The sequence below is a fragment of the Bos mutus genome, chromosome 6 (assembly GCF_027580195.1).
Source record: "Bos mutus isolate GX-2022 chromosome 6, NWIPB_WYAK_1.1, whole genome shotgun sequence".
Taxonomy (NCBI): domain Eukaryota; kingdom Metazoa; phylum Chordata; class Mammalia; order Artiodactyla; family Bovidae; genus Bos; species Bos mutus.
This window is the reverse complement of record NC_091622.1, coordinates 92,273,177-92,289,405: the sequence shown is the minus strand read 5'-3', so window position 1 is coordinate 92,289,405 and position 16,229 is coordinate 92,273,177. Positions and strand designations below refer to the sequence as shown.

General features: G+C 38.8%; 1 protein-coding gene across 1 annotated transcript in view; it reads right to left on the bottom strand.

Annotated features, from left to right (window-relative positions):
- The window catches only part of MRPL1 (mitochondrial ribosomal protein L1), a 70,811-nt gene that overhangs the window by 44,144 nt on the left and 10,438 nt on the right, over positions 1-16,229 (bottom strand). Inside the window, exons 3-5 of the mRNA XM_005890199.3 lie at positions 4,769-5,027; positions 2,275-2,358; positions 481-552 (exon numbers count right to left, since the gene is read on the bottom strand). Of these exons, the coding sequence (XP_005890261.1) occupies positions 481-552; positions 2,275-2,358; positions 4,769-5,027 (415 nt within the window). The remainder of the gene's footprint in view (positions 1-480; positions 553-2,274; positions 2,359-4,768; positions 5,028-16,229) is intronic.

Genomic DNA, 16,229 nt, shown 5'->3' with positions numbered 1-16,229 from the left:
CTTCCCTGTCCATCACCAACTCCCGGAGTTCACTGAGACTCACGTCCATCAAGTCAGTGATGCCATCCAGCCATCTCATCCTCTGTTGTCCCCTTCTTCTCCTGCCCCCAATCCCTCCGAATAGGATATCCATATAGGCTACCTTTCAGATTTCACCTTAAATCTCACATTTAAAACCACAAGAGTCATACTGTCCTTTCCAGTCTATCCATTAAATTCTCACAAACACATATAAGAAAGAAACAAAAAAATCATAAATACAAATCAAGTATAACTAATATCAGGCTGTCTGGATAGTTTTTTCTTAGCTTGATTTTGAGACTCAAAAGATTAGGAAAATCATTTGTTCTGTAAAGCTCTACTAACCACTTTATCAAAAGATATGAATAGAGTAGTTACGTTCCACATGTAATAAATCAATGGATGGCAAAGATAACAGAATAATTTCTGTAAGTAATGAATAAGAAAACAATACCATACCTTCTGAATGAGATTAGTTCCTCCTGCAAATGCAGCTCCATTTTCTTCTGCTATTTTAATTTCTGATGCATTCTACCAAAAAATACAATAGTTTGAACATTAGTCTTTAAACAAATTCAGTCTGCTTTCAAGTATTTTGTCAGAAATACCACAGTTCAAAATAAAAACTGTATTTTTTACTTTTAATTGAAAGTGCATCAGTTTTCAACTAGATACATCAGAGATAGTACATTCAGAACAAGCTTAGTTTGTAGGTGATTAAGGCATTTCTTCAGAGAAGGCAATGGCACCCCACTCCAGTACTCTTGCCTGGAAAATCCCATGGACGAAGGAGCCTGGCAGGCTGCAGTCCATGGGGTCGCTAAGAGTCGGACACGACTGAGCGACTTCCCTTTCACTTTTCACTTTCATGCATTGGAGAAGGAAATGGCAACCCACTCCAGTGTTCTTGCCTGGAGAATCCCAGGGACTGGGGAGCCTGGTGAGCTGCCGTCTATGGGGTCGCACAGAGTCGGACACGACTGAAGCGACTTAGCAATAGCAATAGCAAGGCATTTCTTGAGAGTCCTTTGGACTGCAAGGAGATCCAATCAGTCCATTCTAAAGGGGATCAGTCCTGGGTATTCACTGGAAGGACTGATGCTAAAGCTGAAACTCCAATACTTTGGCCACTTCATTCGAAGAGTTGACTCATTGGAAAAGACTCTGATGCTGGGAGGGATTGGGAGCAGGAGGAGAAGGGGACGACAGAGGATGAGATGGCTGGATGGCATCACCGACTCGATGGACGTGGGTTTGGGTGAACTCCGGGAGTTGGTGATAGACAGGGAGGCCTGGCATGAGGCAATTCATGGGGTTGCAAAGAGTCAGACACAACTGAGTGACTAAACTGAACTGAAGGCATTTCTTGACTAATATATGAGGAAATATGTCCAAATGGCATATTTAAAACCCACCAAGTGTTCCTAAGTCTCCAATGTCATCAATACATCATTTTCCAAAAATAACAGATTAAAATATATTTAGTTTTGCTACTTTAAATGGAGACATTTTATCAATCCAGTATTGTAAGAGTAAAGGTTTTTAAATTTAAGAAATGAGAGCCAAAATTTAGCCTACTGTCTGAAAATCCAAAAGAAAAATACACAGTATTTGGTTTTTTTCTCTATATGCTTCATTTATACCATTTGGATTTACTGTAAAAATATGTCACTATTTACTCAAATTTTGTGGCATTCTAAGAGCTATATTCTCTACTTTTCTGGGGAAAAAAGCAAAGAATTTCTTCATTGTAAGTGAGACAGACGGCAGGAAGAAAAACAGTTTACAAAACAAATTCATCAGGATGTTATAAACAAACGTGCATAACACAAAAACAATGACAAAGAGCTGTATTACTATACTCGTTATTGCCGTGACTTTCTTGACTTTACAGACTAGATCATTTTAAAAGTGTGGTTTTTGTGTCTTCACAGCACTAAATGGCCCACTGCTTTAAAGTCAATGTTATTTTTGTCGTTTGGAGAGTTTCAGCAGGACGCAGCAGCTAGTAGGATAAATTCTTCTCTTGTGAGAAACATAAAATGGTAGATAATAATGATGAAGTTAATATTGTGGCTCAGCTCTTTCTCAAACTAATAATATGACCTCAAATAAGCCATTTAACTGCTTTGAGTTTCACATGGGGAAAATATTCTAGGGGGATGCCAGAATTTTCTCTAACTCTATTCAGTTATTCTAATCATTGATTAATGTGATGTGTCAAAAAACTAAAGGATATAAAAAGTTACTCACCCCTGTAAATACGGCAACTTTACTCATTTCTGAAATGAATGGGTATGGCAAACTAAGAACGCTGGCAAATGGCTCCACTTTTTTCTAAATATACAACAATGGAAAAACAATTATAAAAAATTCATTCATCTTTTCAATATCCAAAATATTCATTGATTACCTGTTAAAGCATAAGAGATTATATTTCCTTTGTAAGAAATCAAAATAAAGATATAAACCTCTTTCTCCAACTCCACACTCCCATGGCACGTGGCTTCTTTCTTTATAGCATTCACCACACAGTCTTACATATTAAATTAAAATCTGTGTTTGCAAAGCATCTCCTGCAATGCAGGAGACCCAGGTTCAATCCCTGGGTCGGGAAGATCCCCTGGAGAAGGAAATGGCAGTCCACTCCAGCACTCTTGCCTGGAAAATCCCATGGACGCAGGAGCCTGATAGGCTACAGTCCATGGGGTCGCAAAGAGTCAGTCACGACTGAGCGACTTCACTTTCACGTTATCTTCCCAAGCACCTAGTACAAGGCTTTCCACATGATGAATGCCAATAAATGTTTTCTACCTTGAATTAAATTCAAAAAAACATGTAATTTTTTTTTACATCATCAAGGAGGACATGTATACAGCTATGCACATTGAACAATATATCCAGCTAATCTGCTCAGTGGGTCACTCCTAATTTCCATGTTGATTCTAAACAATCAGGTGAATCTGATGATATTAACTCTAAATCCAAGACAGATTGCCAAATCTGCAAGGCTATTTCGAGCGGGCCTATTTTGAAACAACCTGGACCACCCACCACTTCTAGACATGTATGGGAAGTCAGTCGGAAAATCCCAAATAATGGCATGCATTTGAGGCACCCTAATACGGGTGGAGTTTTTACAGGACCTCAAAACTAATTTGTTTAGTCACTGGGCCAAGGACCTGCCTAGACCTGTGACTCGGATCTCTTAGGGAGACTTCACACGGAAACAAGTTCTAGGCCCATAGTTTTGGTGCAAACTTAAGGTCCAGAAAAAGAGTCGTTTCATAATTAAAACTGATTGAAAGATCATATTTTTAGAAAAACTTGAGTAAGATAACCTCCTGAGAATTTCTTTTCAGACAAGAAGGCACAAACTCTTAAGCACACTTTATGTCAGACGTGCAACTCACTTTAACTGACTGTCATTCCTTTGCCATTAACATGTCACAACTGGCTTCAGTAAATTTTTCAATGGCAAGCAATCACAATAATAGCATCCCCTGGGGGAATACTGGCTTGTTTTACAAGCACTCTGTCAAGAACAAAAAAGGTCTCAGGAAGAAAACTGAACCTTTTCAATGGTATTAGTTTACAAGTGGCTAACATTTACAAAATGAAACTTGTGGTCCTACAATACTTCATTACAAATTACACTATTGGTTGACTGAGAAAGTGGTTATGTTAGACACTACAACGTTTTAAAATAAAAGAACAGTAACACTATAGTATAAAATAAAATTTCAATAGGACTGAAATGAACAAAAAATAACCAAGAAATGAAACAGACTTTGGTTTAAATCCTAATTCCACCCCCACCTCTGGTGACCTTGAGCAAGTTACTTCACTTTCAATGTCTCAGCTTCCTCTTTTGAGATTAATATAGAATTAAATGAGAACATGCATGAAAATAAGCATTTTACTTCCCTTTATAAAGAAAGGGAAAAACTGGGATTTGGAGAGGTTAAACCAGAAGCTCAAAGACCAGGTAACTCGTGACCCCAGGATTCTGGCCTGTAATGCAATGTCGGCCTAGGCTCTTAAGCACTATGTTTTATTCCTCCTCCTCAATTACTTGTTGCTGCTGAGGTTGTTAAATTGTACTCAAAAACACAGACCCTCCAGTTTGACAAAAAAAAAAAAGACATCCTCAGAATAAAAATCAAAGTATCATCTCCAAATAAATTAAGTGAGAAGCTTATCAAATTAAGAGCTGTAATGGACCTCATTCTAATCTAGTATTTTTCCCACCTTTAGAATTTTATAAACAAGTCTTTTGTGGAACTGCAATATATAAGCAGACAAAGCAGAAATGTTTTGGTTGAGATGAGTGTAAGGGGCTTGGCACCCCATCCAAACTTAGTCTCAACCTAGGATTCTGAGGAACACATCTTCAGGCCACTGAGCTATCCAAAGTCCTTACTGACCGAGAAGGAACGAATACCTGGACAGTTTAAGTCATTTTTCAGTTACAGTAATACCTCAATTAATTTTGACACTACTTTTGTTCCTACCAATGACTTCCAGATAAATAGGATATATGTTCATCGACTCTACAGAATGAGTTCAACATTCTATTTTATATTTGGAAAACTAAAAGACAAACTTTAATATTTCTCATCCTAAAGTTTAGAAAGAGCATAAGATTTTCTAAAAATTATTACAGGAGACAAAACATATTTTAAGTTAAGAAACAGCAATTCATTCAACCACTGTTAACAAATAAATTTTAATTCAGTCTACATACCTTCTTCCCCAGTGTCATATCCAGTGTCAAATCAAGATAAACACCTTGCTTTGGATTCGTGAAGTCCAAAACTTGAAATTTCTTAAGTAAGTTAACAGCTTTCTCCACCTCGTATATCTGCCTTGGGTATAAGCGTTTTAGGTAGACATCGTCTTCAGGTTCACCTTCCATAAAAGGATATGACTTTATTTTTTCTATATCATCTTTTTTCTCATTTGATGCTTTTTCTTTAGTACCTTTTTTTGTTTTCTTTGCAGGCCTTAAAAAAAAATTCAAATCAGTTATCTAAATATGTACCAAGAGACTTAAAAAGGAAGCTAATATACTTAAGTTAAACAAAAAAAATTACAAAAGATAAAGTTTATTTTAATTCAAAAGCACAGACTGTTTTATAGTTTTTTTTTTAGTTCAACAAATATTAAGCAAATTTTTCAACTGTTTGCAGTTGATACAAAGTTGGATAAGGTATTGATGTTGCTCTCCAGAAACTCAGAGTAGGGAAGATGTTCATGCAAACAGATAATTTCAATATGATGTGGTAAATACTATGAGAATGTTATCAGGGCTATGGGGAAAAGATTATTAACCCAGCCTAGCAGGCAGGGAAGAGTTCAGGAAAAAAAAAAAAGACCCCAAAGTCAATTCTTTTTTTTTTTCTTTTTCTTAAAACTTTTTATTTTGTATTGGGGTATAGCTGATTTATGTTGTGATAGTTTCAGATGAACAGAGAAGGGACTCAGCCATACATACACATGTATCTATTCTCCCCCAGACTCCTGTCCCATCTAGGCTGCCACATAACAATGAGCCAAATTCCATGTGCTATACAGTAGGTCCTTGTTGTTTATTCATTTTTTATATAAATTTATTTAATTGGAGGTTAATTACTTTACAATATTGTATTGGTTTTGCCATACATCAACATGAATCCTCCATGGGTGTACATGTGCTCCCCATCCTGAACCCTCCTTCCTCTTCCCTCCCCGTACCATCCCTCTGGATCATCCCAGTGCACCAGCCCCAAGCATCCTGTATCATGCATCGAACCTAGACAGGCAATTCGTTTCATATATGATATTATACATGTTTCAATGCCATTCTCCCAAATCATCCCACCCTTTCCCTCTTGCACAGAGTCCAAAAGGCTGTTCTATACATCTGTGTCTCTTTTACTGTCTCACATACAGGGTTATTGTAACCATCTTTCTAAATTTCATATATATGTGTTAGTATACTGTATTGGTGTTTTTCTTTCTGGCTTACTTCACTCTGTATAATAGGCTCCAGTTTCATCCACCTCATTAGAACTGATGCAAATGTTTTCTTTTTAATGGCTGAGTAATACTCCATTGTGTATATGTACCACAGCTTTCTTATCCATTCATCTGCTGATGGTCATCTAGGTTGCTTCCATGTCTGGCTATTATAAACAGTGCTGCGATGAACATTGGGGTACATGTAGGCAAAACACTCTCCAACATAAATCACAGCAGGATCCTCTATGACCCACCTCCCAGCATATTGGAAATAAAAGCAAAAATAAACAAATGGGACCTAATTAAAATTAAAAGCTTCTGCACAACAAAGGAAACTATAAGCAAGGTGAAAAGACAGCCTTCAGAATGGGAGAAAATAACAGCAAATGAAGCAACTGACAAACAACTAATCTCAAAAATATACAAGCAACTCCTGCAGCTCAATTCCAGAAAAATAAACGACCCAATCAAAAAATGGGCCAAAGAATTAAATAGACATTTCTCCAAAGAAGACATACAGATGGCTAACAAACACATGAAAAGATGTTCAACATCACTCATTATCAGAGAAATGCAAATCAAAACCACAATGAAGTACCATTTCACGCCAGTCAGAATGGCTGCGATCCAAAAGTCTACAAGCAATACATGCTGGAGAGGGTGTGAAGAAAAGGGAACCCTCTTACACCGTTGGTGGGAATGCAGCCACTATGGAGAACAGTGTGGAGATGCCTTAAAAAACTGGAAATAGAACTGCCATACGACCCAGCAACCCCACTGCTGGGCATACACACCGAGGAAACCAGAATTGAAAGAGACACATGTACCCCAATGTTCATCCCAAAGTCAATTCTTAAAGGATGAGGAAGAATTAGCCTAAATATAATTAATTAGCCTAAATATAAACCTAAGAGAAACGAAAACATGGACACACAAAAACTTGTACACAACTGTTCACAGCAACATTACTCAATAAAAGTCAAAAGGTAAAACAAGCTGAATAAACAAAATGTGGTATATCCATACAGCAGAGTATTAATAGGCAATGAAAAGGAATGAAGCATTGAAATGAATGCAATGAAAAAGAATAATACATGCTACAACTTCTATGAACCTTAAACACAGAATGCTAAGTGAAAGAAGCCAGTTCCAAAAGACCACACATTGTATGGTTCCATTTACGGGAAATGTCAAGAATGGGCGGAAAAAAAAAAAAGAATGGGTATACCTATAGAAACTGAAAGTAGATTCAGGTTGTCTAGGGCTGGGGAGGGGATAGGGAAATGGGAAGTGACTGCTAATGGCCGTGGGGTTTACAGGGAAGATAATGAATGTTCCAAAATAGACTGTGGTGACAGTCACACAACTCTGTGAACACACTATAAAAACCATCGAGTTGCACACTTTAAGCGGGTGAACTGTATGGTATGCAAATTGTACCTCAATAAAGCTATTATTTAAAAAAACAGAGTTATCCAGGCAAAGAAACAAGGTAATAAAAGTACTGAGGCATGATTAACAGAATGGTACATGAGGGGAGCCATTGTAAGTTCTAGCTGACTAGAGGAGGGGTTGGTAAACTTTTTCTGGAAGGGGATCAGACAGTAAATGTTTTATGGACTCATCTCAGTGACTCAACTCTGCCATTCAAATGCAAAAGCAGCCATACACAACACAAAAATGAATGAGCATAGTTGCATTCCAGTAAAAATTTATGAACACTGGTTTAAATTTTGTAATTTTCACGTGTCACAAAATGCTATTCTTTTTTCCCCTTAAAAATTTAAAAAACATCACTTAAAAACGTAATGGCCCTCTGGCCACATTTTGCTGACTCTTGAACTTTACCTCAGGAAACAGCAGCACAGGAGGCTGGAGAATCCAGATAATAGAGGCCTCCTCTAGAGACAATGAGAAGCCACTGGACAGAGGGTGGCGTCTGTATTTCACAGAGTATTCTGGCTGCAATATAAGGGATGGATCTGAAGGAAGCAGACTGGAGACGGTTAAAGAGAGGACCCTCCCTCTCTTCTCAAGGAGACATGACAGCCTGAAGCAGAACAGTGATGATACTAGGCTGGACAGATTACAGAGACATTTTACAAGGTAAATACAAAGGGGAAAGAGATGACTCTAGGATACTACGCAGGTTTCTGGCTCGCATGATTAGACATGAGTGGTATTGTTAACTAAAACCAGAAATAAAGAAAGCAAAACAGGTTTCTTTTGAGGGAGGTAGTCACGGAGATGAGTTCAGTTTGGGGCAATAGAGAGTCTGAAGTCTGAGTGTGGGGTTAGTTGCATCATTGGCCCCAATTCCTTGCCTCCTCTCTCAAGTCCCTCTGCTAAGTGACTCTGCACTTCCTCCCACTTAAAAGTGCCTTGATTTGGTCACATGACTAGTAGGCCAATAGAATAAAGCAAAACTGACAGATTCTATGCTCTAAGCTTAGGCCTTAAGAGGCTACATCTGTTTCCATTTGTAAGTTTGTCTTTCTGCCATTTTCATAAGCACAGGCCTGGGCTAGCCCAAAGGTGGGAGGATGAGAGACAAGTGAACAACAGAGCTGGCTCCACAGAGCCTCAGGCTAGATTAGACAACTCTCAGCTGACCTGCAGATTCACAGAGGCACAGCAAGCCCAGCCAAGGTCATCAGAGACACCTATACAAACCTAGCTCAGATCAGCTCACAGACATGTGGGCAATGATAATCTCAGGGTGGTTTGTTACATAACAAACACCAACAAGGCGCTTACAAAAAATCTAAGAAAATGTGTTCCACAGGTAATTGCAGGTAAGAGTTTGAAGCTAAGAAGACAGAAGTAGAGGTGATATGATACACTTTCTCAGCATTAATTCCAATCACACCTTTAATCTTTTAACCATAAACGCTTTAAATTAGGGAAATACTATTCTAAAAAGACGTCTGGGTTCTGTGGTAGACAGGATTACGGCTTCCCAAATATGGCCACATCTGCACAGCAAAAAGGACTTTCCAAAGTGATTACCTTGAGAGGATGCTGCACTATTTAGGTGGGCCCAATCTAATCACACAGTTCCTGAAAGCAGAGAAACCTTCTCCTTTCTCATCCTCATCTCAAAGCAATGGGAAGGAGAAATCTGAGCATGAGATGGACCCAATATGCCATTCCTAGCTTTGAAGATGGAGGAAGGGGGAGCCACGAGCTAAGGAATATGGGTAGCTCTTGAAGCTGGAAATGGCAAGGAAACAGATTCTCCTCTCGAGCCTTTCGAAAGGACCGAAACTCTGACAGCTCCTTAATTTTAGTCTAGTGAGATCCATATCAGAATTCTGACCTACAGAACTGCAAGATGATAAACTTGAGCTGCTTTAAGCCACAAGGTCTGTGGTAATTTGCTATGGCAGCAATAGAAAACTTAGTAAGAGGTCCTATAAAATTTATGCAAAAGAAATGGATGACAATAAAATGATATTTAAAAAAAAAAAAACCTCAAAAACCAATTCAACATATAATTCCATGCTCATTTACAGCACTCAATGAATCCTTATTACTACAACTAATAATAGTATCCTCCCAGCTAATGAGCAATTTGACAGAATAGCAGATAATGACAACACTCATTTTTAATGGGACACAGGTGCCCTACTGGACTGCCGACAAGTGTAAGTAGGTGCCTGAGTGGGTGGATGCAACGTGCCTCAGTACTATGTGGAAGTACACCACAAAATCCTGAAACCTTCCAAACTGAAGAAATCACACTTTATATTTAGTAAAAGAGTAGAGTGGCCAATAGGGGAAGGAGACTAGAGAGCCTGTTTTAGTAATAAACTATCTAAAATAAACAAATGAATAAAAATTGTAGCTATAACCCACAGATTTACTTTACATAAATACTGATTTCACCACTAAATTCTTCATCATGACTGAACCTATCCATCTAATTTACAATTAGTAATACGAAGTTCCCAGAGACTAAAATGTGATTTTTAAATTAATATTTGCAAAACCTGATACAAGTCAGGAACATAAAGAGATTGAGCTGGGTATACAGCAGTTTACTTATTTATGCTTTGGACCTTGTTTCACAAAATTTGAGGTGGTGTTTTGAATGGTTTGAGATGGTTCAATGAAAATATTGTTGAGTTACAAATGAATACTTGTAAAAATAAATAAAGTAAAACATCATTGTTGTTTAGTGCTAAGTTGTGTCTAACTCTTTTGCAACCCCATGGACTGCTGCCCACCAGGCTCCTCTGTCCATGGGATTTTCCAGGCAAGAATACTGAAGTGGGTTGCCATTTATTTCTCCCCAGGGGATCATCCCAACCCAGGGATCAAACCTGCATCTCCTGCACTGGCAGGCGGATTCTCTACTACTGAGCCACCAGGGAAGCCTACAACATCATTTAACATAGAGCAAATAGGATTCTAGGGAAACACTTTCTTCCAAAATTAAAAAAAAAAAAAAAAAAAAACTGCAACTGACTAAAATCTGTCAATAATAATCAATTTTACAAACCCACCACCTGCTGTTGTCCCTGACCCTCCAAAAGGTGTGTCTATTCATAAGAATCACATCCAGAAGAACTCTGTTGTTTATTCAGTATGTAAGGCCCTATCCGGAGAACGTAAAAACTATGTTATCAGGGAGTAAAATAATTGTATTAGAAAGGTTTGGGGGAAGGTGAGGGAGAAACACCTGGTAGTCTGAGCTAGAGAAAACACAGTCTAGCTGCAGTTACCTGGGTAACTAAACCATGCAGACTAAATGAGTCACAAGAGACTGCAGTCAGATAATAACTTTCTTCCTGCTTCTCCTGTCTCCTAACTCCAAGACAATGAAAGGAAAAACAATTCCATGGTCTTAACCAAATAAAACAAGACAAAAAAAATCAGTACTATAATAAAGTTCATTTCAAGATCCTTGAAGATCTGTGACCCTAGAGATCCAAGTCTTTTTAAGGCTGAATAAGTCTTTAATTTGAGGAATCAGGGTGAGAGTAGGGGACACACAACCTCAGTCAAACTAAACAGAACTAAAGAGAAAATGCCTAAGGCATATAACTATTAATGGAATGCAAATGTCTGGAATTCTTATTTCTCAGTGTAATCACATAAATAAATTCACTAACATCTCTGATGCTGGTTTAGTCATTAAACAAAATGCGTAAGTACTGCTTACACTTACAGTGTAAAAACTGACAGAATAAAACCTAGTTGATACAAATAAAAGCTGGAAAGAGCATTAACAATGACAGGCAGACAGAATCACAACTTTTCTTGAACCCATCACAGAGCTGATGACAGCAGGGCAACCAAGTAGGTCTAAAATCTTCCCACACCCCCTACTCCACATGTGTACAGCCAGGAGGGTCTTGCCTAGAGCAGAGAATGAGAGGAAGGCAGGTAAGAAGGAAGGTAAGGAGGCAGGTAAGAAGAAGAAGAAAAAAACTCAGCTAAACTTTTAGTGCTAGTGTGACAGTATAAACCCGAGAGATCCAGACACAAAGGAAGTTCACGCTCACTGGTCCTCAGACCTCCACCAGGTCCTGCTAGGAAAGACTGGAATAGGCCAGGAGATAGAGAGCCTCCTTCGAGGGTGCAGCACAGAGAAGGGCAGCCACTGCTGCCAGAAAGACAAGCAACCCTGAAGCCCTTGAGGGCAGGGGACCCAGCTTTCTGGGATCTACAGCCTGATGATCTGAGGTGGAGCTGACGTAATAGCAGAAATAAAGTGCACGATAAATGTAATGCACTTGAATCACCCTGCAACCAACATCCCCACCCCAAACGGTCGGTCCATGGAAAAACTCTTCCACGAAACCAGTCCCTGGTCCAAAAAGGTGGGGGACTGCCGCTCTAGGGCACAGGTAAATGAAAGAAAGGAAATGTGTAGGGAAATGAAAGAAGAAGAAAACACTAGAAAGATGAAAAAAATACTAAAACTTCTATCCTTAAGGGAGGGTAGCACACAGTCCTGATCGCGATATCCTCTACCGATAAAGCTCCGGAAGGGCCCAGACACTGTGGCACAAGACCTTCGATAGATGTAGGCCATGGGGGGAGAGGAGAGAAATATGGAGAAAACAATCCCCAAGGACCAACAACACTGGCCTGCTCAAGACAAAGGCTGGCTTTGGAAACTGAGAATCCCGTCCATACCCATCACCAGCCTAACAAGAGCTGAGCAATAAGCAACAGCAGTCTTCTACTAGGAGAGAAGCCAGAGTATGGAGAGCAGCCCCCTTCTGAGGCGTAGCTGCACAGCCAAGGGTCAACACTGAGCACGGAACAGGAACCCTGAGGGGAAAAACCTTCCAGCAACCCAGCCTTCACCCTGAGCACAAGGTAACAGTCCGGAAATCTGATGCTGCTGTGGTAACCACAGCAATGACAAAACCAGTCCCCTGCTCAGCTTCTGATGGGACTGACACAACATTTGCCAGAAGAGGTGTGTCCCTTTCCAGTCATAAATATTATATATTTTAGCCTCAACTATTGTACACAAAGTATCCAGCGGTCAATAAAAAATTCTGAGATGCAACCAAAGAAGCAAGGAAAAGAATCTATTGTCAAGAGAGAAGCAGAACCAGAGTCAGAGACATCACTGGCAAACCATGGAGAAGAAAGGAAATTCAGAGTGACAAGACAGAAGAGAAGAGTAAGTTCAAGCTCCTCTACCCTGTCTCAGATCCATGATAAAAAATTAGCCAGGAAAAAACTATTTTTTAGGATATTATAAAACCAATAAATTAAAAACTAAAACCACAGCTAGGACTTTCCTGGTGGCTCAGTGGACAAGAATTCTTGCCCGCCAATGCAGGAAACATGACTTCAATCCTTGGTCTGAAAAGACTCCACATACCACGGAGCAATAAAGCCTGTGCACCACACTGCTGAGCACACGTGGGGCAGCTACTGAAGCCTGCGCACCGAGAGCCTGTGCTCCACAGAGAAGCCACACAACGTGAGGGAGAGTAGTCTCCGCTCACCACAATAAGTTTTCATAGTTTTTTTTTAATTAACAGTAAAAAAAAAAAAAAAAAAAATTTTTTAAACACTAAACATTTTAACATTTTTTAACATGCATATTTCATATGCTACAGTTTTTAGGTGAGGGAAAACTCTTTTAAAGTTGTACTGAAATAGAATATGAGGAAGACATAAAATGAAAAATTTCTATAAAAGAAAATAACATTTAAAGAAAAAATATTCTCAAAATAAGCTATGTTGCTAACAAACAAATACTTCCACAAAACAGAAAGAAAAAAGACAAACAGCTCAAAAGAAAAATGGGCAAAATGTACAAATCAGATATATAATGAAGAAACACAAATAAAGACTGACTATCTCCAGAGTTGTTACAAGTTAGGGCACTGTTACTCACTACTACGTAGGGATGTAAGTTGGTACAACCAATACTCTTTCAAATTCTCAACCAAAAAGAACCCACGTACTATTCAGACTCAAAGGAAGTCTCCTTTCTAGTAACATTTCTGCCTCCTCTTTCTTCATCCTGTATTCATGTCATTTACTTTCGTGCCTCTGCACCACTGAAATACCTTTCTCACAATTTCCCTGCAAAATCCTATCTATCTTTAAAGACTCAGCTCAAATACTTCCTGCCGTATTCTCCTCTAGGAAGAATTAAATGACTTTTCATCTGTGAGCACATAGCACCTGGTCCATTCCTCCACTATAACAGTTAAAACATATTAAAGTTATAGTGCACATATGTGCTAATTTATAAAGACCTTCTACTAATCACCAGCAAAAAACTGAGAATAGGATATAAACAGAAAACTCACAGTAAAGAAAGCATAAATGGTTCTTAAACAGATAAAAAAAGACAAACAACCTCAATAATAATAATAAAATAAAAATTAAAGCCATGATGTGACTATTTATTACCTACCAAATTGGCGAAGTTCAAAAATTTTGACTACACTGTATACAGGATCTCTATGAAGGCAACTTGGTATTACCTATGAAAATTATAAATGCACACAACTTTTGATTCAATTCTATTTCTGAGTTCATACTACAAATATTCATAATACTTGACAAGTTCTATGTACATGACCCTTCAATGCAGGATCATTTATAATAGCAAAAGACATGTCTTTTGGAAAGATAAATGTATATCAATAGGGGAATGATTAAGTAAAATTATGGAACACAGACCCAATAAAATATTATACCCATGTTCACTGTAGCCATATATACAATAATCAAGACATGGAAGCAATCTAAGAGCCCACTAATGGAAGGATACATAAAGAAAATGTCACACGCACACACACACACACACACACACACACACACACACACACACACACACACACACACACACACACACACACACACACACACACACACACACACACACACACACACACACACACACACACACACACACACACACACACACACACACACACACACACACACACAGGAATATTATTCAGCCATAAAAAGAATGAAATCTTGCCATTCGTGAAACACAGATAGACCTTTCTCTTATATTAAGTGAACTAAGTCAGACAGAAAAACAAATACCATGTGATTTCACATATATGTATAACCTTAAAAGAAAAAAAAACAAACTTACAGATGCAGAAAACAGATTTCGGCTGCCAGAGCCAGGGCAGGGAGTGGGGTATAAGTGAAACAGGTGAAGTGGTCAAAAGGTACAAACTTCCAGTCATAAAATAAGTCATGGGCATGTAATGTACAACACGGTGACTATAATTAATAATACTACAATGTAAAATTATATAATGTAATAATGGACTATAATGTAATAATACTATAATGTATATTTGAAAGTTGCTGAGAGTAAATCACAATAAACTGTGGAAAATTCTTCAAGAGATGGGAATACCAGGCCACCTGATCTGCCTCTTGAGAAATCTGTATGCAGGTCAGGAAGCAACAGTCAGAACTGGACATGGAACAACAAACTGGTTCCAAATAGGAAAAGGAGTTCGTCAAGGCTGTATATTGTCACCCTGCTTATTTAACTTATATGCAGAGTACATCATGAGAAACGCTGGACTGGAAGAAGCACAAGCTGGAATCAAGATTGCCAGGAGAAATATCAGTAACCTCAGATATGCAGATGACACCAACCTTATGGCAGAAAGTGAAGAGGAACTCAAAAGCCTCTTGATGAAAGTCAAAGTGGAGAGTGAAAAAGTTGGCTTAAAGCTCAACATTCAGAAAATGAAGATCATGGCATCTGGTCCCACCACTTCATGGGAAATAGATGGGGAAACAGTGGAAACAGTGTCAAGACTTTATTTTTCTGGGCTCCAAAATCACTACAGATGGTGACTGCAGCCATGAAATTAAAAGATGCTTACTCCTTGGAAGGAAAGTTATGACCAACCTAGATAGCATATTGAAAAGCAGAGACATTACTTTGCCAACAAAGGTTCGTCTAGTCAAGGCTATGGTTTTTCCTGTGGTCATGTATGGATGTAAGAGTTGGACTGTGAAGAAGGCTGAGTGCCAAAGAATTGATGCTTTTGAACTGTAGTGTTGGAGAAGACTCTTGAGAGTCCCTTGGACTGCAAGGAGATCCAACCAGTCCATTCTGAAGATCAGCCCTGGGATTTCTTGGGAAGGAATGATGCTAAAGCTGAAACTCCAGTACTCTGGCCACCTCATGCGAAGAGTTGATTCATTGGAAAAGACCCTGATGCTGGGAGGGATTGGGAGCAGGAGGAGAATGGGACGACAGAGGATGAGATGGCTGGATGGCATCACTGACTCGATGGACATGAGTCTGAGTGAACTCCGGGAGTTGGTGATGGACAGGGAGGCCTGGCGTGCTGCGATTCATGGGGTCACAAAGAGTCGGACGCGACTGAGCGACTGATCTGATCTGAGAGTAAATCTCTAAAGTTCTCATCACAAGGAAAAAAAATCTGTAACTCTGTATGGTGATGGATGTTAACTAGACTTCTTGTGGTGAGTATTTCCCAATATAGACAAACATTAAATCATTATGTCAAAAAGGAATGCATTTGAGTCAGTTTTGATGAGGTGGATGAACCTAGAACTTATTATACAGAGTGAAGTGAGTCAGAAAGAGAAAGATAAATATTGTATTCTATTGCGTATATACATAATCTAGAAAAATAATACTGAAGAATTTATTTACAGAACAGTAGTGGAGAAACATAGAGAACAGATTTACTGACATGGAGAGAGGG